This window comes from Balaenoptera borealis, assembly GCF_965194805.1.
Source record: "Balaenoptera borealis genome assembly, chromosome: 4".
NCBI classification, from domain to species: domain Eukaryota; kingdom Metazoa; phylum Chordata; class Mammalia; order Artiodactyla; family Balaenopteridae; genus Balaenoptera; species Balaenoptera borealis.
Genome location: NC_138861.1, coordinates 77167140 through 77191765, shown reverse-complemented (window position 1 = coordinate 77191765; position 24626 = coordinate 77167140). Strand labels below are relative to the sequence as shown.

The window sequence follows — 24626 nt, the reverse complement described above, 5'->3', positions numbered from 1 at the left end:
TGGGTTGTCAGGTTCTACTCACTCTGCCTAGGATAGGTTCTGCCCTTGGAAAGAGGGAAAAAGACTTGCTCTGGTCCACTCCTGATGCTGAGTGGGTAAACCTTCCAACCCAAGAATTTGGTGTTAGGAATCTCACTTGCCCATAGATGTAAGCCACATTCTTTAATGTTCACTGTATCCACCATAAAACTGGTATTTTTGCCTCTGCCTGCCAACTCTTTATTTCATATCCAATTTAGAATCTGGATGGTTAAAGGAGTGTTAGTTATTAGTTACTGTCTAATACTACCATTTCTAACACTACCTATGGTTGGCTCATATCAGTCAAATCTAGTACAAAGGGGATGTATTAAAGTAGATAATACATACTAGTCAAAAGGCTGTTTCAGTTTGCCATATACCAGGTAGGACTCTGGGGGGATGGAGGCAGGAGAATAATAAGGCAGTACTTATACAAGTTTATGCAGTAAGTAGTTTTCACCACACAGTAATTTTAGATAAGAGAGTCACATAGTATTCATTATATTGCCCCTAACAAATCTTCTCCTACACTCCCTCTTTCTGTGAATGGATTCTGAAATTGCCCAGGCTAGAATACTTGGCATGTCTTCAAATTCTTCTTGATCTTCTACCATTATATCAGTCACCACTCTATTAATTCTCTCACTTAAATACTCAACCACTCCTTTCTCCATCCTTCCTATTACTGACTTGGTATCAATTCACATCATTTCTTACCTAGATATTTTAATAGTCTCCTGAGCAATAGTCTCCTAGCCTCTAGTATCTCTTGCTTTTACCTCAAGGAGGCCATTGCTCCTAGGCTGGGCTCCTCTATGGATGCATGCGAGGGTTGAATTGTATGAGAAATATTTTAAGTCTATGCTTTTCTCTAGACAATCCATAACTTTGACCAGCTGCTCAAAAAAAAAGTTCCTTAATTTCAAAACAGTTAAGAATCACTGGAAAAAAAAAAAAAAAAAAAGAATCACTGCACACCACACAGTATGAGTTAGTTGAGCCGACAGCTATCAATGTTACTCCTCTCTACACACTTTAAGGATACAGCCCAACTGATGAACAAATTAACAAACTGTGCTACATCCATACACCTGAATATTACTCATTAATAAAAAGGAGTGAACTACTGATAGAAGCTACAACATGGATGAATCTAAACCGTATTATGCTAAGTGAAAGAGGCCACTCAAAAGGCTATATACTATATGACTGCATTTATATGACATTCTTGAAAAGATAAAACTCTAGGGACAGGAAATGGTTCCATGGCTGCCAGATATGAGAGTAAGAGGAGAGACTGCCTACAAGGGGCACAAAGGGCATCTTTTGGAGTGATGGCACTCCTCTTATATCTTGATTGTGGTGGGTGGTTGCATGACTATATGTTGTTTGACAAAACTACACACTATACAGCATGAATGTTACTATATGTAAATTATACTTTAATAAACTTGACTATAAAAAAAGCAAGCAAAACTACAACAAAAAACCTACCCATCCCCCCTCAGTTCCCACTTTGGAATCAATAAATCCATCCATCACATCATCCACCAGAGAACACATTCAACAGAAAATCTGTACATGCACTTTGCCTGCCTAAAAACTTATTATGGCTCCTCACCAAGCATGAAATTTAAAGCCTTTGGAACATGGCCCCAGTCTCCTTCCTCATCATCTTTATCACCCTTCCCTCCTGATCGCTTACCTCTCCCTCAGTCATTCATCCCAACCTTAAGTCCTACTAAAAAATTACCTAAAAAGAATTCCCAGAACAACCTATGCTCCTTCTTACATGTTTGCACACGTAGGGAGCTTTTAAAAGAATACTGGTTCCAGCCTCTGTCCAGACCACTTTGAAAAATCGGACTTTCTGGGATGGTTCGAATGTGAGAACCACTGGTCTAGAAATGGCCACCCCTTAAGAGAATATTTGTACCTAAACCCTATGAAGGCATGTATCATTCATACGTGAATTTGCTAAGCTTTGTGCTTCCTCATAGACTATGAGTTCCTCGTAGACAAGAGTCTTGACTGTTTGATCTTTATGTCTGCACTTCTCAAACTTTACAGCACATTCAGATCACCTGAGGATCTTGTTAAAATTCTGATGCTTAAGCCTGGGGTGAAGCCTGGGATTCTGCACTGTTAATTCGCTTCCAGTTGGGCTTGAGGCTGCCAGTCTCCAGGACACACTGAATAGGGAGACTTTATGTCACTATCACCTAGCACAGAGCCTGCATATAAAAGTTGCTCAATAAACATTTATGAAATGAATCAAAATCATCCATGTCATTCTTTACACTCCCCTAAGTAACCAAAATTGTAGTGATCTTGCAGGACCATACAGAAAGACTCTTTCACTTACTGCACTTCATTTTTTTTTTTCTCTAGGTATGACAGAATACAGTTCTTGACAAATGGTTAATTCTAACCAACTCTCACTTACTTTAGTGGCAGATAACAGGTCAGGTAGTAAAATTCTTCTGGGTTACATGTATGGCAAATTACTCTTGTACTTATGTTCTTAGTCTTATAATTAGGGGGAAAACATACATTTAAAAGAACAAAACATTAAATCATTTTAAAGGCATATCATTAATTAATAAAAGTATTAATAAACATATTCCCCATTATGTACCAGGCAGTGTTCTAGGAGCTAGACATGTTAACTTATTTTACCCTCTCAGTCTTCTGGTGGGTACTATTATCTTCATTTCACAGATCAGGAAACTGACTTACGACTAGGGAGGGGCAGAGCTAAGGCTACTGTAACTAGCCACTCATGCCTATTACACAACCTAGATAGTGGTAGCAGTTACCATATATTGAGGATCTATTGCAATCCCCTTACTCCTTGCATATATCATCCTGTATAATGTAAATCTGAGCATGTCACATCACAGCTCAAAACTCTCCAACTTTCCCATCATAATTTGGTTTTTACTCTAAGTCTTTACTTTGCCCTACAATGAATTCCTTCTGCCTATCTCTCCAACATTACCTCCTATCACTGCCCTCCTTGCTTGCAGGGCAAGCCGAAGGAAGCCACACAAGCCTCCTCAAACATGTCAACCATATTCCCACCTCAGGTCCTTTGCACTTGCCATTCCCTGGGTCTTATATGTTCAATACCAAGGCTGTCACATGGCCTGCTTCCTCTCTCTTGTCAATCTCTGCTCAAATGTCACATCCTCAGAGAGGTCTTCCCTAGCTATGCTATCTAAAATGGAAACCCGTGCTTCCCTGGTGGCGCACTGGTTAAGAATCTGCCTGCCAACGCAGGGGACACAGGTTCGAGCCCTGGTCCAGGAAGATTCCACACGCCGTGGAGCAACTAAGCCTGTGCGTCACAACTACTGAGCCTGAGCTCTAGAGCCTGTGAGCCACAACTACTGAGCCCACGAGCCACAACTACTGATGCCTGCATGCCTAGAGCCCGTGCTCTGCAACAAGAGAAGCCACTGCAATGAGAAGCCTGCACACCGCAACGAAGAGTAGCCCCAGCTCGACGCAACTAGAGAAAGCCCACGCACAGCAACGAAGACCCAACACAGCCAAAAATAAATAAAATAAAATAAATTTTTTAAAAGCTTAAAAAATAATTAAATAAAATGGAAACCCTATCGCTTTTTAATCTACTATCTACTGTTTTAGTTATATAATGGATGGATGGATGGATGGATGGATGGATGATTTCATATGTTTCCAACAGCACTTTAAGGTCACTCTTTTCCCCCGTTTACAAATGAGAAAACCCTCAAAAGGCTCAATGAGAATCAAACAGCAAGTAAGTCACTAAGCTAAGACTTGAAGTTATTATACTGGTCTGGATCTAACACCTGCAATCTAGTCTGAGCCTTAAATGGCTTCTCAATTGTTCCTCATACCTATGCTTATTTTAAACAGTATCCTCTGAACCCTAAAATAAAGATATTAGTTGGTTATTTTGCATTTTGTGGAAAATCAGATTGGAGGAGATGGGGGAGGAAAGAATAAGTCACTTTTTTGAATACTAAGGCAGCACCAGCGTCCAACAACTGTGTTTAGTCTCGGAAGTTGCTAGCTTCTAGAGGCCATATCAGCATCATCTCTACTAACCAGGACGATGATAGGCTCACATATGAGAGAGATTATGAGCACAGGCTCTAGAGCAAGCTGCCAAGGTTCAAACCCTGACTCTCATTTACTAGCTGTGTGATCTTGGGTAAGTTAGTTAACTCCTATATGTCTCCATTTCCTCATCTGTGAAATAGGGATAATTATAAAAGAATTATTATGAAAATTAAAGGAGTTTATATATGTAGAGTGCTGAGAAAAGTAGTATGCTCTCAAATGTTAGCCACTATTAATAGTCTCAAATTTCAAGACTTTAACAAAATAATATACAATCACACCTTAAAGCAAATATAAATGCACAAGTATACCATAATCCCAGGATTAAGAACCACCCATTGGATTGGGAGTTAACCTTTAACTGACTAAATTTAATTTAAAAGTTTACATGAAACTAAAATTCAGAAGAATTGAACCAAGAAAGGAAATTTAATTCCCAGAGTTACCGCCACCTCCTAACTTTTGATCTTGAACTTGTAGACTATCAACAAAGCTCTCTAGTCGATCTCAAGAGCCAGAAAAGAATGGAAAGAAAACCAGACTCGAACTTTTCGAGATTCATAAATCACGTCTACCTTTTTAATTGTCCCTTGAAACAAATTAGAACAGAACAGTCCGTAGAATGCTGTATTTAAATCCCCTATGCAAACATGCCTGAAGCACTCTGCAGAGACACAAGTTTCTGTGTGGTCTAGACATGGTAGAAGTATGCCAAAATCATAGCAACAGACACTGGTGGCCATTTACTTCTCAAACAATTGCAACAAACTTTCTCTATTTTTCAGCCCTGAGAGCTTATCAACTGCTTCAAGGGAGCAAGGAGCTTGTCTGTCTTGTTCACCACTGTTTCCCTAGACCTGGAACAACGCTTGGCACATAGTAGGCACTCAATAAATGTTTACTGAAAAAAAAAAACCCAACTATTAGACAAAGTGATATTACTTTCAGCAAAGATGATGACAAAAAGAGAAATTTCTCAAAATTGTAAGCATGATGTTAACACTGCTGAATATTTATGAACTATTGGAGGTTATTTTTGGTAGTGTCAGTTTTACATCCAAGAAGAATTATATACATAAGCATATAAATTTTCTAATGGTAAATTATCAAAAATGGCATCTAAAACATTTAACAACAAATAACAAATTAATATACTACGTATATAAATTAACATCTAAATAAAAAACTAAAAATGTATTTCCCTTTGGTTGCTATATTAAAACTGCTGTCACATAATTTAAATTGAAATTCAAGCCATTCAAGTCATTCCGATAATTTCCAATTACCTTTTGATTTTTAGAAACTGTTGGTGTAATCATCTATATGCTACAGCTATCCCTGGCTAAACAATGCCCCACATTCTGTCTAAACCACAATCTGATACAAGAAACCACACTGGTATATGTATAGCTGATTCACTTTGCTGTACAGCAGAAACTAGCATAGCATTTTAAATCAACTGTACTCCACTAAAAATTTTAAAAAAAAAAAGAAAAGAAAAGAAACCACGCCAAATTCTTGTAACAACAAGTCATGAGCTCCCCAGCTCCTTATGCTTGTTGGATCCAGGAAAGATCAGTAAAAAAAAATTGAGCATGGTGATCGGGTATGTTCCTGGACACCAGAGCCTGGATCAAGGTTGGAAAGCACCCGTGCCAAAAATAATGCCACCAACACCACCTACCCTACCACCCCATCCAATTTTGGGCCACTCTGGAGCAGAGGAGAAGTGCTGCATCTCTACAACCATCACTACCAGCATGAGTTCCCTCTGCTGCCTCACACCCTCAGCACCCCTGGGGGTCAGCTGCATCCACACCAGAATGCTTCTAAGCCCTATCACTCGCCTCCACCAGGCAACAGTAACAGGTAACTCTCAACAAGTAGAGAATTTCCCTTTACTGGCTAGTGCAGAAGTACTTTAGCATTTAAAAAACAGGTTTGACAATACAGCTATGTACCAACTGAAAACCAGCCCTGAGGATTACCAATATGGAATAATAACACTATGTTGAAACATTTTTGAAATAAATGAACCATTAAACTGACCATCTGGAAGATAGTTTGGAGGGTTATCCAAAAGGTATCCATTAAAAAAACTTCAATTTATAAGTTACTAGGACATAGTAACAAACTTGTTCCAATTAGTATCTATCCTCCAAAATCTACCCTCCACCAGCCAGATGGAATTTTGATCCCTTCTGAAGGAGAGAATGTCATAATTTAAAAATGGGAAGTAGACCATGGACCTTTTCTTGGCTACACTATGCCAAAGCTGACTGGTTTCAGAAGGGACCACAAATCAAACTTGTTCCATGCACCAGTAGAGAGGTAAATATGTTGGGCCCCAGGGACACCCCTTTATGCCACCCACTCTGGCTTCCCTTTATCTCCTATCCCACCAGGCCACTGCTGCTGCCACCCACCACCCCGTGCAGGCACCTCTCCCCACTCAGGAGATCTCACCCAACTTGAGCTCCCTCACCCAGGCCTGGTAGTGCTCTCCTCCCTGCATGGACACCTTTCTTGCTTAGCCCCACCTAGATGCTTTTCCACTGAATTATTCAGGAAAGTAGGAAGGAAGCAGAGTCCTTATAACTTTAAATGTACTTGGGAAATACCTCAAGGAACTTCTGGGAGGTTCACTCTCATTGCTTTATCATCAGCTTGCATAGTTATCTTGGCATTCTATTGAAAACAATACTTTCATGGTTCCTCCTAAGCCCTGGACAAAGTAAATGAATTTTTCCTTCTCTTTACCTGTTGCCTTGAATCTACCCAGAGAAACCTCCCATTTGCTCCCTTTGAACAATGCCCCTTTTAACATTAAATATTCTTTTACATGGTCTCATCTACCTAAAATGTCTTCTCCCACACCAGTTTGCTTAATGAGTACCTTCACCAATTTAAAGCACACCCTGGAAGCCCACCTACTGGCAGAAGGATCCTAAACAAATACAAAGAAAGTGAGCACTTAACTCTGACAATTCAGAAAACAAAAGATGCTGACCTTGGACACTAATAGAAATACTGGAGCAATCCTGTCACATCTGGCCTACGACTTAATGTTTCTGCTTTTCTTTTTTCCAGTAAAGAACAACTTCAGAGCCTCAATTTTTTATTCTTGAAATGATAAATAATACTTAACTCACCTAATTTGTTGAGAAGAACAAATAAGGTAATGTGGAAGTGATTTTAATCCATTAAATAATCACATAAATATGATTAGTTAACATTATTATTTCCTTTCTCAAATACTACTGTGGGCCCAAATTATCAAATTTTAGAATATTCAGAAAATGTGTGCCCAGCTGCACTTGTGAATGACTAGTGATGCAACTTAGGAATCTCAGAAGTATTTTCAATCAGAAAAAGTAAGTATATTAACCTCAATGAAAGTCTAGTTGGCAGCAACCTTTAATTCACCTGTTCATCCATTCATTCAATAAATATTTACTGAATACCCACTATTTTCAAGGCACTCTTCTGAGTGCTAGTTAATAAACAGTAAACGGGGCTTCCCTGGTGGCGCAGTGGTTGAGAATCTGCCCGCCAATGCAGGGGACACGGGTTCAAGCCCTGGTCTGGGAAGATCCCTCATGCCACGGAGCAACTGGGCCCGTGAGCCACAACTGCTGAGCCTGCGCGTCTGGAGCCTGTGCTCCACAACAAGAAAGTCCGCGATGAAGAGTGGCCCCCGCCTGCCACAACTAGAGAAAGCCCTCGCACAGAAACAAAGACCCAACACAGCCATAAATAAATAAATAAATAAATAAATAAATAAATAAATAAATAAATAAAAGAAAGGCAAGTAACTTTAAAAATAAAAAAATAAAAAAAATAAACAGTAAACAAAATAGAGCCCCTCCCTTCAGGAGCTTCCATTCAAATGGGAGGAGACAGGCAACTGACAATCAATTCACATGTTAGGTAGTGGTAAAGACTATAACAAATAAAGTAGGGTAAGGGGTTAGAGAGTGTCTAAAGAAAGTGGTCAGGGAAGGCTTGTCTGAGGAGTAGACATGTGAGTGGAGATTCGAAGGAAGTGAGCGACAAAACCATGTAGACACCTGAAGGAAGAGCATTCCAAGCTGAGCTGCACAAGAACATCAAAGGGCCTGAGGCTGGGACATACTTGGCATGTTGAGAAATGGCAAGGTGACCAGCATGCCAGGAGAGCAGTGTGTGGGGGGAGATCAGTAAGGGATGAGGTGGGATAGGTACACACAGGCAGATGATGTATGGCCTTGCCAACCGTGCTAAGGAACTTAGATTTGATAGTGGGTGTGATGGGAGGGTTGTGAGCAAGCAAATAACATGTCGTAAATTTTATGTTTTGATGGGATTACACAAGAAACTGCATGATCTGTATGTCTTCTGTACTTCTTTAATATTTGTATTTTTTTAAACTATTTGCATCCTCTACTCTGTTGTGACAAATGCTGCTTTGAGACTGAGTAAAATGGATTCTGATAATTGAATATTGGATTTGGTGACATGGAGGCCACCAGTGATCTTGACAAAGGAAGTTTCTGAGGAGCACTGAGGGGCAAACAGCCTAATTGAGATCAAGGGAAAACTGAAGCAGATGATTGTAGAGATAGCAAGTACAGACAAATTTCTAACTTTGCTAAAAATGGAGCAAAAAGGAAACTGAAGTTGGAGGAGCCTGAGGGGTCAAGAAAGGAGATGTTCCATTCTGTGTGTATATTGATGGGGAAAATCTAGTAGAAAAGACTTTTCATAAAAATGATGATCTAGGAAAGGGGAGGGTATTTGAAAGAAGTAAACCTATGAGAGAAGTGAAAAAGGAAAAGATCTAGTCTGCAAAGGAGGAAAAGTTGGCACTAGATAGTAGCAGGGACAGTACATCTCCTTTTAATATAAAGGAAGGAAAGAAAAATATGTGGGGTACAGAGGTAAAAAGGTTGGTAGACTTAGTGATAAGAAGATACAGAAGTTTCCTGATGGCTTGTATAAAAGCAAGAAAGCTGAGGGGGTGAACATGGGGAGGGAAATCTGGAGGCTTGAAGAGAGAGAAAGTATAAAATAATTGTGTTGAATGGCAACTTTGTCTTCCTAGTGCCCTTATTTTCTAAATCATTCTTGACTACTTCATATTGTAAGCTTTTAGAGGACAAGAAGCTACACTTACCTTGTTTTTTCTGTATTTAGAAGAGTCATATACAAGGAAGAGATGCATAATATGTAAAGGAGTAGTTGCTATGATGCTGGATGGCCAGGACATTAAAGTTTGCCTAACTGGAGTCTTTGGCGGGGGGGGGGGGGGGGGGGGGGGGTGGGGGGGGGGGACACAAAAATATGTGACCTTGATTAATTATGAAACAATATGTCACATTTTGGGCAAAAAGAAATAGAAGCATAAGCAGTATATACCACGCACTCAAAAACTCAACAAGCATATACTCACTCATCAGGTGTTTTTAATCCTCTAAGAGTTCAGGGGTGTTAGTTACAATGATTACTTTTATTTAAATCACACTGACAGGCTGAGCACCTGGTTACTCCAGCCACATAATTAAGCTTACATCTCAGTATTACCACTTAGCTTACTTTCTATTTTATGACCTGAAAATGAATCTTATAAGGTCAAAAATTCAAATGCACCTGTTGTGGTTTTTTAACTTCATTCCACATGTTTTTTAACCTACTGAAGGGAATGCTTACCAATGTCAGTTTCCTTATTATTCTCCCTGAACTTGGGTGTGGCCAGCCTACACTACCAGCAGCATTACATCTACCTAATTAGAGAACAATAAAGTTGACCTTTGAAAATAAATGCACATGTCAAATATCAGAAAATGTTTTCTCTTCACCTATTTTAAGGGTAACATTTGTTACTTATGTGTATAAATATTATTACAATTTGGGATTACCCAATCGTCAATAGAATGAGAGCTAAGAATAAATAAACGTTTGAAAATATTTTCACCAGAACATGAGGCTAAATACAATTGTAGATATTTTCTACAATTCTGTTTAGCCTCATTTTCTGGTGAAATTTAAGTTCAGCCTCATTTGTTAACACTCATGTAAAGAAACTTGAAAGCCAACTGTCTGTAATATTTTCGTGTTTTGTGGTACAGGTTACCTCCACTTGTTCACCTGTTAATACTTCTCCAACAACTTAAAGCTTTCTTATGAAGGATTGTTGTGAATACTGATATCTGCACATTTCTAAAAGGTTCCCAGGTGGAGGACAGCTCTCCTCCATGTTAGCATAAGTCTGGTTTTCCAATCTCTGGGCTAGATGCAGTTGTTCTTGTTTAAAAGGGCAGTGCACGTTGAGGATGTATTTACCCAAGACAGCATTTAACAAATTGATTTTAATTGCTGATTTGCTTGTCTGTATCCCCCCTCTAGACGATAAACTGTGGGATCAGGGACTGTGTCCATCTAGCTCTTCTTTGACTCCTCAACTTGACACATAGTAAGAGGTCAATAAAATATATGTTGAATCAATGAAAGTCCCAGCACTTTGGAAAGCGGTTATGAAGCCTTCCACAGCAAACGCCACTTACCTGTGAGATCCAGAGTTCTGTCCACAAAGACCACTGATGCCCTGCCTGGGGCGGTCTTCCTCCTGTTCTTGGCGGGAGCAAAATTGGCCAGATCTGCAGCGATGATCCGACTGAGGGAACCTACAGCAAAACACTCCTCCCGTACCCCTAAATGCTCACACAGGGAACTGAGGCCGGACACCAGGCACCTAATCGTCAGCAGCAACTCAGGGGTTAGGGTAGTGGCATCCACCTCAGCCAGGTTTCCCAGCCTCCTCTTGTCCGGTCGGGCACGGTTGAGGATATGCACATCGTGGGGTAATAGTGGGAAAAGGGAAGCAAAAGCTGGAGTCAAGGCAAGGTGGGGAGCAGCAGATGCGAGTAACAACGGGACGTGCAGCACCTCAGCCGTGTAGTTCATGTTGCCCATCCACTCACACAGCTTCTCCTCCAGTTGCTCGAACACTGGCTGCTGCCCTTCCAGCTCAGCCGCCGCCGCCGGCGGCACGTGATTAGCCGTGAGGTGGACTGCGTGATTCACAGCCGTGACCACCACACAATACTGGAAGTGACTGCGGCAGATGATGTCCCGTAGGGTCTCCACGGTCCGGCCTTTCAGCAGGCAACTCAACACAAACACCGCTTTGGGCTGCTCGGCTCCGCCACCAACTGCGGCGGGCTCGAACTCCCGCAGGTAACACGCAGAGTTCCCCACCGCCTCCAGCAGCCGTGAGGACCCGCAGCCCCAGTGCAGGCTCTCGGCGCAGGCGGCGTCCAGGTAGACCACGGCCCGTTTCACTTTGGCCAGAACCTGCTCCCAGGCTTGCTGGGTGAAGGACAGCACGCCTAGGGTGCTCATGGTGGGGATTCGCAGACTCAGGGCACCGAGCTCAAGAACTTCTCTCAGAACTCACAGCTTCCGGGAATTGGGCTCCGGGAGACCTTGACAGTCAACACAGTACACGTGGGATGGCCTCCGATTCATCCAGTGTAGGCGCATGGTAATGACGTCACGGAGCGTGATTGGCTAGCGGGGAGACGTCGCGGAAGAATGGTGAGGGCTGGGAATAAACGGGCGGGGCTCCGAGGCTCCCGGGTGCCTCGAAAGTTCGGGGAAGTGGGAAGGAGCTGCCTAAGAAAGAGCTGAGGGATTTTCTTTTCGTCTCCCTCTCTGCTCGGATTATCTTCGCTGCTCCTTGAGAAATCTCAGGAATGATAAAACATAATTCTAAATATGATATTTTCCTTGGATCTAAACGCATCTCTTTAAAAGTGATGTGTTGCCAGCAAAACTAAGAGCAGCCAGAGAAGGTAAAAACAACCAACTGCTGTGTGATGTTTCATAGTTTATACATTACTATCACATACATTATTGGACACAAACCTCTAACAGACATAACGGTTTCGCTTTCTCCATCTTCCTTCCCTCATCTCATTGGCACTAACTCTTGATCCACTTAAGAAATCTAGAATCCAGCCCTTTCTCCTCATCCATCCTTCCTCTCACTGCCTTAATCCACCGTCTTCGGTCAACTGAACAATAGCAGTGACCCTTCCCCCCCATCATTTCCCAGTTTTCCATCTATTCTACCTTCCATTCAGTTTGCTTCCTAGTAAGCTAAGCTTGTTCAACCATTTTTCTGCTTAAAATCCTCTCCTGGCCCAGTTGCCTACAGAATACAGCCAGATGCGTTATAATGGCACCAAAAACCTTCATGATTTCTCAATTTCTCTCCAGCTGTCCCAGCTTAGAACATTAAACAGCTGCACAATGAAGTCAACAGATTGAGCCCAGAATGTCTTATAGGTTCAGTTCATTCAATCAGTATTTATAAAGCACTTATTAAGTGTAATCACTGAGCTAGGCTCCAAAATACAGTGGTTAATAAGATATATTACCTGATCCATGAAAAATTAACACCTCTGCTAAGTACTTGCCATATCTGGGGTAAGTTTTAACATACCTGTTTTCCTTAACATATCTGTTCTGCTAGATGGTGCGCTAGAAGCTTGGTATCCCCAACACTAGAAAATAACAGGTATTCAATAAATGTTTGTTGAATAAATGCTCAGTTCATATCAGTATAATAAATAATATATTCAACCAACTTTTAATGGACATGTACAATATTCCAGACACTGTGCTGGACACTGAGGATATAGATAGAAGTAATCCACAGTCTTGCCTTCAAAAGAATCTGAAATAAAAGAACCCACACATGTAAAGCAAGCAAATGCAATAAAACATTACAGAAGCAATGTTTTTAATTGTTTGTTTGTTTGTTTGTTTTGCCACACCATGCAGCATGCAGGATCTTAGTTCCCCAACCAGGGGTCGAACTCCTGGACCAGAGCCCCCTACATTGGGAGCACAGAGTCTTAACCCCTGGACCTCCAGTGAAGTCCCAGAGCAATGTTTTTTTTTATAATTTTTTTTAAATTATTTATTTATTTATTTTTGGCTGTGTTGGGTCTTCGCCCCTGTGCGAGGGCTTCCTCCAGCTGCGGCAGGTGGGGGCCACTCTTCATCGCGGTGCATGGGCCTCCCACCATCGCGGCCTCTCCCGTTGCGGAGCACAGGCTCCAGACGTGCAGGCTCAGCAGTTGTGGCCCATGGGCCCAGTTGCTCCGCGGCATGTGGGATCCTCCCAGACCAGGGCTCGAACCTGCGTCCCCCGCACTAGCAGGCAGGCTCTCAACCACTGCGCCACCAGGGAAGCCCCAGAGCAATGTTTTAAAAAAAAAAAATGTTCGAGTTATAAAGTGGGAAAAATAAACTCTGACTAAGTGAAGCAAAAAGGGAAGTGGTCAGAAGAAGTTTCATATAGGACATAAGTTTTGAGTTGCCTTCAAAGAAAACCAGGTGTTCACCAGGTGTACAGGATGGGAGGAGCATTCCTGCAGCCAAGCAAAGAGTGCAGCATGAACAAAGGTATAGAAGTATGAAACCTTACAACATGTTCTCTGGAGCTACAAATGGTTTAGTATAGTTTGAATGTACTGTTTGAAGATAGGCCCATGGAGAAATAGGAGCTAGGAACTAGAAAAGAAGGGAACAAGTTTCAAAAAGAATAGAGTGGTCAACAGTAGTGAGTGACAGAAAAGGGAAAAGTGAGATGGAATCTGAAAAAAAAAAAGTTGGCAGAATATGAAATTAGGTTCAAAGAAAGTAGCTTGGCCCCTAAAGTTCAAGGAGAGAACAGTTCTAGGATATAATGAGATCCATAGTGTGGCCCTAAATGCAGACTGCTGACGTGGATGAATGAAGATTGTTGAATAGTTAGATTCTAGGAGATCAAAAAACAGACGAACAGAATGTGCAAGTTGCTTGTTATGATGCCAAGTGGTAAAGGAACGGAAGACTGTGTACCAGACCCCAACATCATCTGTGAATAAGGGGAAATGAAGAGAGAGAGGCAGAGGTGGTTAATAAGGAGGTATGCACTGGCAAGGAGGAGGATTTTCAAAAGAAAGTGGCACCATAACAGTCTGGTAGTGGCCCACCAGAGCAAGGGAAATGGCAATACTATCTCCAGGCTCCATAGTACAACTGGGTGAAGAAAAATGGTGGGTCTCCAGTAGAGAAAGACGAGGAGATGTGCTGTCCTTGGAGGGAAGTTAGATTTCAGTTTCAGTGAATGAGTAGAGACATCTCTGCTAAAATACTGAGAATGTGGGACATGTATATATAATGGAACAAAGTTAGGGACTGAGAGTTAGATACAGAGTTGGAATTCAGGCCTGAAGAAACTGGGAGAGAATAAGCACAGAGTATGTAAGGGAATGACACTTAAAGAGTTAACAAAAAGTGACTCAGAATGAGGAAATGTGGAGAACTGCATAAAGTTGGGCAATACACAACCTGTACAGCCACACGCCACCCAAAGGGCTGCCAGATCATGAAGGGGCTTATAGGTCATGTGGTAGGAAGTCTGGATTTTATTTTATGTGTAACAGGAAACTATTGAAGGGTTTGTGTTACTTGAATTGCAGTGGGGCAGTGGAGATGGAGAGAAGTAGACAGATTTGGGATATAGTAACAGGTTTTGCTAATGGATTTTTATAGGCGTGAGAGGGACTCAAGAGGGAAAGAGGGGAATCAAGGATGATTCCTTAGGTTTTGGCTGAACAACTGGTTGGACGGTGGTTATTGATAATATGATGGAGAAGCTTGGGAGAGAATGGAAGTGGGATAGGACAGGTTAGGGAAGGGAATTCACAAGTTCTGTTTTGGGCATAAGTTTGAGATGCCTATTAAATACCCAAGAGAGGCATCAGGTGAAGCATCTGAGTGAGCAGCTTGTCCTGAGCTTAACGATAAATTAAGAATGAAGACAGAAAATTGGGAGTCATAGATATATATGACATAGTATTAAAAGTCATGGGGTTGGATGAAATAACCTTGGGGGACAGGGTAGACAGAAAAGAGAAGAAAACCCAGGAAAAAATTGATTTCTTGATCTCAGACATCATGGCAGAGTTAGATGAATTCTTGCTAAAATTGCATGCTTAAGATCATCAGATTTACCTTATTTAAATGTGATTTGTACTTTTCTGCTCAAAATAGCTAGCAATTATTTTCTATTCTCATAAAATCAAGCATATCTCCATCTCATTTCTAAGTCCTCTCTATTCATGATCAACACTTAAGGATTTACTAAGCACTTTTCATTTGCTTGATATTGTAAAAGAGAATCTGGTGAACAAAAAAAATTTTGTTTTCACCCTTAAAGAATGTGAAGTTTACATAGCAGTGTAGCTGTGAATAGATGACACAATTGCCAGAAACAACTAGCAACATAGAATTTAGTGTTAAAATATATCAGAATGCAGAAGAAGATGGATAATTGTGGCTTAATTCCTTGTTGTGGTATCTAGAGACGAAGGAAAACTCTATACATGTGCAGTTTCTCAGGATGTTCAAGGGACAAAAGGCCTAAACCATAACATGTGTTGAAGAAAATAATCAATAAACGATTTATAATAGGATAGAAAAGAGTTTTATTTGCCAAACTGAGGACTATAGCCTGGAAGACAGCCTCTCAGATAACTCTGAGGAACCGCTCCGGAGAAGCATAGTCTTCAGCACAATTTTATGTCTTATCAGAAGAAAGAACATCAAACAAGTCAGGGGTACATTCTTACGTGGTTTCAAAAAAAAGAAAAAAGGTCAGCAAGTACACGGCGAATAGTATGGCCTTGGCACCTGGAAAGTTAGTCTTATCATTGAAGGAGTACCAGCACTGGTGACCCAGGAAGGGAGGCATTTAATATTTATTTGTTTATTACTTTTTGGCTGCGCGGCATGAGGGATCTTAGTTCCCTGACCAGGGATCAAACCCACGCCCCTGGCAGTGAAAGCACAAAGTCTTAACCCCTGGACCACCAGGGAAGTCCCTAATCTTTATTTTTAACATGGACATTCTTTACTTCTGGTCAACGTGCCCTTTTCTTTAATAATTAAAGAAGAGGTACAAAGTATGTTTCATAGGCCACAAACAGGCTAGTTAGCATAAAATTCAAGTTAACTCACGGATAAGCCAGAATGACTTCCCCATACCCCAATATATGAAAACTTCTTTTACCAGTCACCTCTAACTTGTCAAATGCTTTCACATTTGAAACTTCATTTTACCTCTGTTATCCTTCCAAGAAGTGGGTATAAAATGCTATTTTAATATATCAATTTACTGATAAGGAAAGTGAGGAACATTGAAATGACATAACTAAAGTTGGCAATGAATAGTATAGTCGAGCCTAAATGCCATATCTATTCAAAACACATCTATTAGTACTTACTATCTACTAGATACTGAGCAAGGCACTTTTATTTGATCTTTTTTTTTTTAAAACATCTTTATTGAAGTATAATTGCTTTACAATGGTGTGTTAGTTTCTGCTTTATAACAAAGTGAATCAGTTATACATATACATATGTCCCCATATCTCTTCCCTCTTGCATCTCTGTCCCTCCCACCCTCCCTATCCCACGCCTCTAGGTGGTCACAAAGCACAGAGCTGATCTCCCTGTGCTATGCGGCTGCTTCCCACTAGCTATCTATTTTACATTTGGTAGTGTATATATGTCCATGACACTCTCTCACGCTTATTTGATCTTTACCTCCTGTCATCATTTTAATCATCATCTACTGAACATTCCCTTTCAGTACTTCTCAGAGATAGATACATTAAAACTGATGCTTTGTTGTTTTTGGCTACTTTTTTAAAATTTATTTATTTATTATTTTTATTTATGGCTGTATTGGGTCTTCGTTTCTGTGCGAGGGCTTTCTCTAGTTGTGGCAGGCGGGGGCCACTCTTCATCGCGGTGCGCGGGCCTCTCACCATCGCGGACTTTCTTGTTGTGGAGCACAGGCTCCAGACGCGCAGGCTCAGTAGTTGTGGCTCATGGGCCCAGTTGCTCCGCGGCATGTGGGATCTTCCCAGACCAGGGCTTGAACCCGTGTCCCCTGCATTGGCAGGCAGATTCTCAACCACTGCGCCACCAGGGAAGCCCTGTTTTTGGCTTTTTTTTTTGCGAAGAACCAGCAGATCTCTCTCACACACACACCAACACAGACACACATACACACACACACAATGGAAAACAAATATCATCAGAATATATGGAGTATCGTAGTTTGATAAGGTCATAATTTTATATAATATCTTCAAGCTACCTATCTTTGAAGTCTCTCCTGGTGGGAGATAAAGATACCTTTAACTAAGGAAGTCCATCCAGGCAAAGAACTCAGTTTGGAAGCAAGGAAGGAAGAGGTTCTTTAAGAGTGGTTATTAGTGATTTATGGGCTTCTCTGCTTGTGAAAATCTTCATTTTCAAAGCTTAGCTCAAATGCTACCTCCACCATGAAGGCGATTCTGATGCATCAATTATTATTCATCAGTTCTTCAGTTCAGTTTAAGTAATGCCTTGAAAGACAAGCTCATTTCAGGCAGCTGAAAGGAGAAAGAGGCTCCTCAGCAAAAGGCAGTTGGTTCTCCCATGAAACCACCAAAGGTCATTACAGACTCATAGAATGATAAATAGAAACATAAACAGACAGGACTGTGAGTGATTGCCTTATGATACTCTCGAGCAGAATGTAAAATCTTCACTTCGTTACTGTCAGTAGAGGCCAAGAAGATCTCCTAAGTGCTAGGCACCACACCAGGAATTAGAACGACATATAAGAAGATGCCCTGTTTGAGGGAGGATTTGGTGAAGAGTCTTAGGAAAACAGATATGTAGTCAAATAATTACTATATGATGTGATAGACACATGCCACGGAATCAGCATAGTGTGAGGAAAGGAATGATTAGCTCTGCACTACCCACTCCAGAATAACTCTAATCTCATCTATATATCCTCTCTCTCCTTCACTCCACTCCAGCTACATTTGGGGTTCTTTGAATGCTCCAAGTATGCTTCTGCCTCAGGGTCTTTGCACTTCCTATTTTCTCCATCTGATAGGGCTTCTCCCAGAAATTCACAACGGTTTACTTCTCTCCATTCAGGTCTCTACTTTTGTACCACCTCATTAGAGTGGCTTTCCCCGACCACTTGATAAAAAATTGCATCCTATCCCTCTTCATCACTTTGCTCGGGGTCCCCCTTTCCTGCTTACCCTACTTTATAATCCTTATCACTATCTGACATACTGTACATTTATATGTTTATTGTCTGTCTCCCTTTCATTAGAATGAAAGCTTCACGAGAGGAAGGACTTTGTTTTACTCATTGCTGAATCTACATAGTTTAGAAGAGTCCTTGGCACTTGGTAGGCCCTCCATAAGTATTTATAGAATAAATAAAAAATGGGGTTCAGGAAAGATTTCAAAAGTTGACTATATCTCAACAGACTTTAGAAATACGAAAGGGATTATCCTCTTCAGATAAGGGAGACTGAGAATAGCAATAGAGGAATGTTCAAAGGTTAGGGAGATTAAAACCACATGATTTGTTTAAATAGCATGAGATGGTGTGGCATTGGTGGTATAAAAACACTTTGTGCTTCTATTAAGACCTGCTTTTCCCTTGTAGGAGAGTTAATTGTTTACCACCCTTCTGCCTTTCTCAATAAATTGAGAGCTCTCCAAGGGCAGGGGCTGTGTTTTACTCATACTTTTATTTCCCTAGTTCTTAAACAGCAGATATTCAATAATTGTTAAATAAATAAACGAAAAAATACGATGAAGCCCTTAAAAAATGAACATAGTTTGACATACACAAATGTGGAAAGGACCTCCAAGACACTGCTGAGGAAAAAAAAAAAAAAAAACCAAACCAACCAATCAAATAAAAAAATCTACACAATGATACATACAATATTGTACCCTTTAAGACTCATTAATCTCAGGTTCTTTCACCAAAACAACACACGTGTAGCAAATATGTATAAAATTTCATAATGCTGCACATGAAACAGAAAAACAAGGGCTACTTCTGGAAAGGAGGGTAGTGGATGAGAAGGTCTTTGACTTTTTGACAAAGAGAATGCATTATTCATTTTTTAGTTTGGCTTTTGTTTGCTGTTAAGATTAATTTTTCAGGAAAGTGGGTATGAATTATGATTTCTTCTCTAATGAGAAACAGGGACTGATAAGGCAACGATTCTGTATCAAGTCTGATACAACAAGTAAAGAATGAAACAAGGCCTTCCGGAAGATTTAAAAAAAGCAAAACAAAACGAGAAAGCAAGCATCGCATGCAGAAAGTAACAACGGCGCACTCTCCAGCAAAAGCAATACAGGTTATCAGAAGGAACGTTGGGGGAGGGGAATCGTAGCCTACGTAGGACGTCACGGGAGAAAGCCACGCTAAAAAGCAAGCGAGATCCCGTGGGGGCGGGGCCAACTACGGTGCGCAGGCGCAACCAGGCTCAGGTGGCTGCCGCCGCGGAAGCGAAGCCACCTAGAGACTCCGTGCTGCTTGGGTGCTGCTGCGCGTGCGCGGGCGCGGGCGGCGCGGTGCCGGAGTCGTGTTCTTTGCCGCCTCCGCTGCCGGGCCATCTACCCGGGATTTGAGTCTCGCGCCTTCTTCGTTCGCTCGCCGGGGGTTCGCGCCCCTCTCGAGACCCCGGGCAGCGAGGCTGGGGAAGGGGTTGGAGGGGGCTGTTGATCGCCGCCTTTAAGTTGTGCTCGGGGCGGCCATGTCGGCCGGCGAGGTCGAGCGCCTAGTGTCGGAGCTGAGCGGCGGGACCGGAGGGGATGAGGAGGAAGAGTGGCTCTATGGCGGTACGGAACTTCCTGTCCCTTCTCTCTCTCCCGGGTTCTCTCAGGCCTCCCTTCCCGGCCCGCAAACGGCCGGCGTCCTGGGGCCCTCACGCCGCCGCCTGGGGCCTCTTGCATGGAGTCTCATGCGGCCTGACTTAGGCCGAGCGCGGCGTGTGCGTCCCCCGCCCCCCTTGCCTCCTCCTGCCCAGCCCACGCCCCCAACACGCACCCACCCGGTGGCGGCTGGGACCCCGCTGGGCAGGGGACCAGGGGCCGGGCCCCCAGCGTCGCCGTCCACTCCTCCCGGGCTTCTCGGCCGCCTCGCCTCTGTGCTCATTCCTCTTGTTTTCTTATATCGATTCTAAGCTGTGTTGGTGTGTCTCTTCTTGCCCCTTGACTGTGGGATGCCCTTCCTGTCCCAGGAACAGTCATTCTGTAATAATAGCTAAATAAAGTTGATGCTGTAAAACTAACGTCTTGTTTCTTGATGGTCAGTTTGTATGGAATGCACCTGCAAGGGTACCTCCTTGTGTGAAAGTCGTGCTTTAAAAATAATTAATTAAAGAGAGAGAGAGAAAGAAAGAGATGGAATACATTATGGCCCATAAAGAAAACCCCGAATGTCTCCTGTATTAAGGTGAAGTTTTTCTTTTTTAAGAGACTGCGTTTTAACCCACGTAGAAGTACCTCATGTCCCTTAGGCTTATGATTTTCAGTATCATCTCGTGTATATCTTTTTCATAAAATAAATTTACTGCATCTTTTACTTCCCCCTTGAAAGGGAGTTGTTTGACATCTGGCTTTTAACTTCCATGAAGTCACAGCCCCTTCTTGTCTGTTGCCGGTACTAAATTTGAAAGTTAATGTTTGTTCCTTGCCTAAAATGCGTATTCTTGATTGTCTTTAGGATAGTTTAGTAAAAGTGCACGTTTGGGCACCACGCAGCTCCTTGATGATGTGACTTCGACAAGCTTTGATTTTGATAAACTTGTAAAATACGTTATCTTTGGCGGCAAGATTTAGCATTCGTAGTACTGTTTGAAATGTAAATGTGTAGGGTTTCTTTTACAAAGGTCTAGAAATCTTTAATACTTCTTAAGTTTATTTTTATAGAAGTAAAGTCTGATTTTTTTTATTTCTTTATTTTTCATAAAAGACATATCTTGTTAAGTCATTATAAGGTGATCTAACTTTGGATGTGCTTATAGGCCCATGGGACGTGCATGTGCACAGTGATTTGGCAAAGGACCTAGGTTAGTGCTTGTGATGATCACTTCAGATTTTCATAATACTGGTTTCTTTAAGAGTGGTTTGTTTGTTAATTTTATTTATTTATTTATGTATTTTTTTTGGTAGATGAAAATGAAGTTGAAAGGCCAGAAGAAGAAAATGCCAGGTTAGTGAAATTTCTTGTCGATGCTTATGCAGATTGTGCGGTACAGTGGTCCTGTCAACAGATTGTCAGAATTATTTCGTTATCATCATTGGCTTGATTACATTTTGACAAAGATAGCAAGACACTGAGTCCTTTATCGTTTTATTACTATTTCAGGACGTAATTTTATACCAATTCTATTTATTTGCTAGTAGCCCAGGGGACAAAATGTTTTTGAAGTAAGGGTTTGGATATTTTTCACTATTAAGTAACTTTGTACTCTTAAATGAGCTCAGTAGTGGAGTATACAGTATAACCATCAGACTACTAAGAAAAAAAGTTTTAACTTAAAAATTTTTTAAAAATAAAGAATTCCTTGGGTAACTACTTCTACAACTTAATATTTTTGATGGTGTAATGCATTGTGGTTATAATTTCAGTGTTTCGTATTTATTTAAAATTCGAAGTGGAATTAATGAATTTGTTATAAGATTGATTGCCTTTGTTAGATTACTAGAAAGGTCTGAGTATCATTTACAGAACATATCAGGGAGCCAGAAACTTATTCTAAATTTCAGAATAGCTCATGGATACAAGTACATGGATATTCTGACATCACTGAGCACATGCCTTAGTGTCTTATAATGGGGGAGGCGTGATTACAAAAAGGACTTTTAAAGAATATTTGGGTTTAAAAGAGGAGGAAATATGACTTCACACCCACTAGGATGGCTGTAATCAAAGAGACAGATAGTTAACAGGTGCTTGTGAAGATACAGAGAAATTGGAACCCTTATACACTGATGGTAGGATTGTAAAATGGTGCAACTATTATGGAAAACAGTCTGATAGTTCCTCTAAAGGTTAAACGTAGAGCTACCATATATAGCAGCATTATTCATAATAGCCAAAAAATGGAAATAACCCAAGTGTCCATCAAATGGATAGATTTAGAAAAGTGGTATATCCATACAGTGAAATATTATTTGGCAGTAAAGAGAAATGAAGTACTGATATGTGTTAGAACATGGATGAACCTTGAAAACATGCTAAATGAAAGAAGCCGGTCACAAAGAACTACATATTGTATTTCTTATTATATTAGATGTACACAATAGGTACATCCAAAGTGACAAAGTAGTAGTTACAAGGACAGGGGAAAATGGAGAGCGACTACAAATATGTAACGTTTCTTTTTGAGGTGATGAAAATGTTCTGGAATTAGATAGATAGATACATACATACACTATTCTGTAAACGTACTTAAAAACCTTTCAGTTGTACACTTCAAATGAGTGGATTGTGTGGTATATGAATTGTATCTCAAAGCTGTGATTTTTTAAAGTTAATGGAGGGAAGAAGTGAGAAGTGGAAACAGCTCAGGGAGTGCTGAGATTATTGTCCCTCGCTTAAAAATACCCCTATGTTGGAAGATTTTTTTTTTTATTTTTTTTTTTTGTTTTGTTTTTTCTTTTATTCATTGCTATATCATCTGAAATCTTTCATTTAGGGTTTTTTGTTTGTTTTTTTGTTTTTTGTTTTTGTCCGCCTCTGGTGGCATGCGGAACATCCCCCTGGGATCGAACCCCCACCCTCTGCAGTGGAAGCTTGGCGTCTTAACCACTGGACCACTAGGGAAGCCCTTGTCATTTAGTTTTGAAATGGATATATCCAACCCAGTTCCTAACCCTGCTCTCAGTTAACCACAGAGTTGGGATTTGTGTAGTTTAATAGTTATGAAAGTAATATTTCTTCATACCCTGTTTTTCAGTTGATCAAGAAATTAATGATAACGATCAGATACACATTTTTGTGAACTAATTTTTATTTTACTTTGTTAATATTAGTTCTTGGCTGCAATTCTTGAAGCTTATTTTCTGATTAAATATTCCTCAATACACAGCTTGATTAAATTGATTGGAGAGGAACCCTTCTCCGTTCCCTATCACTGTCAGAATGTCTTCATATTCCTTATTAACACTTTATTTGGAAAGCTATTAAGTTTATTTCATCCAAAGGAAAAGATCTACCCTTAAAATGTTATTTTTGTAGATAAAGCTTATAATTTTATCATGTTTCTAGTGTTTTAATGGTGATAGAGAATTAAAACTTTTAAAAGTCTGTTGGGGAAGAGAGCTCTGCCAAACTTGTGTTTTACTATCCAGTGCAGTACCTACTTCGTTGCCCTAACTGAGCCGAGTCTTTGCCATTAGAGTTTTCCCCAGCTTCTTTGTGATTGGCCCATCGTTAAAACTGTTCTTAACCACTGCACTGTGCTGTCTCTGTCTTGTTTTATATCCAAGTTGTGGCTAAACATACTGTTTTGTGACATAAAGAACAAGCTCAACTTATATCTGAGAAATGTACTGAATAATTATAATTGCAATTTTTTTTGGGTCAAGCAGTAGAACTATGAAAATTTAACAGATAAGTTTTCAGGTTTTGTCCTTCATTTTGTTTTGTCTGGAGATTGTGTTACAGAATACCACTATAGAGATTAAATTGGTTTATATAGAAACTGCTTGACAAAAAGTGAGGTTTAGAAGAGATTAGCAGAAACCCAGTGAAAAGAGCTTTGAACTATATCAACATCTGGACGGTTTTCCTAGAAATGCTACTAAGTAATTGTCAGTTGCCTTGTATTTCAATTTCTTTATCTATAAAATGAGGTTAATGGTTAATTCCCACTTTCAAACTCATGATTATTAAAAATATAAGGATCCAATTGCACCATGGTACTAGAAGTTTTATTTCATGGTTAATGGCCATACGCTTGAGTCTCTTGAAAATAAGTGTTTATTGTTATATGTCAATTTTGTTGTAACAGGGCAAATTCAAGTATTAACTGGCTTTAAAAAAGTAATTATTTTTTAATGCATCAAAATTAGGTCTGGAGCTCCTTAGTGTCAAATTGGAAGGCAGTCTTACATGAAAATAAACTTTTTTTTAAATTTTAAAATTTGTTTTTTATATAACAAAGGACATATATCCAATAAGACTGATAAAACAGAAAACTAGGAGGAAGGGTGTGTGTTAACTCAGTACTGGGTTAACGTCATCATACCGCACATCTGAGTTCCTTGGGCACCAGGGGAAAGAGGAAACTGTGTGTGTTACATAGCCCTTGGCAATTCCTAGAATACTTTGAAGTTCAGTGTAGTTTTAGGATAAATAAAATTGATTAAGTATGATGCATATTTTAAAAATGTAAAAACTCAAATTATATCCCACCGTCAAATTGCAAATTTGGCATCATTAACAAATTGTGGAGGCAATTCCATTCTACTTCCAGTGTTGAGTGTACACGTTTTATGTTGGGCATTAGGAATAGCAGAATAGGACGGGCAGTTTTTACCATCTTTTTTCGTCTCTGGTGGAGACA

The 24626-nt window shown here is 40.6% G+C and overlaps 2 protein-coding genes across 47 annotated transcripts in view; one reads left to right on the top strand and one right to left on the bottom strand.

Annotated features, from left to right (window-relative positions):
* SCFD2 (sec1 family domain containing 2) overlaps positions 1–13068 on the bottom strand; it is a 394904-nt gene extending 381836 nt beyond the window's left edge. For 3 of the 4 annotated variants that reach the window (XM_082390564.1, XM_082390565.1, XM_082390563.1), the window contains exon 1: positions 10677–13068. In XM_082390564.1, the coding sequence (XP_082246690.1) occupies positions 10677–11514 (838 nt within the window). In that variant the 5' untranslated portion in view covers positions 11515–13068. The remainder of the gene's footprint in view (positions 1–10676) is intronic. The other variant, XM_082390562.1, reaches the window with a different exon arrangement.
* A 6472-nt stretch (positions 13069–19540) lies between these two features.
* FIP1L1 (factor interacting with PAPOLA and CPSF1) overlaps positions 19541–24626 on the top strand; it is a 68380-nt gene continuing 63294 nt past the window's right edge. For 10 of the 43 annotated variants that reach the window (XM_082390622.1, XM_082390635.1, XM_082390619.1 and 7 more), the window contains exons 1-3: positions 19555–19890; positions 21078–21122; positions 21226–21265. In XM_082390622.1, coding sequence (XP_082246748.1) covers positions 19806–19890; positions 21078–21122; positions 21226–21265 — 170 coding nt within the window. In that variant the 5' untranslated portion in view covers positions 19555–19805. Of the gene's footprint in view, positions 19891–21077; positions 21123–21225; positions 21266–24626 lie in introns of all 43 variants that reach the window. The other 33 variants (XM_082390652.1, XM_082390642.1, XM_082390650.1 and 30 more) reach the window with 13 other exon arrangements.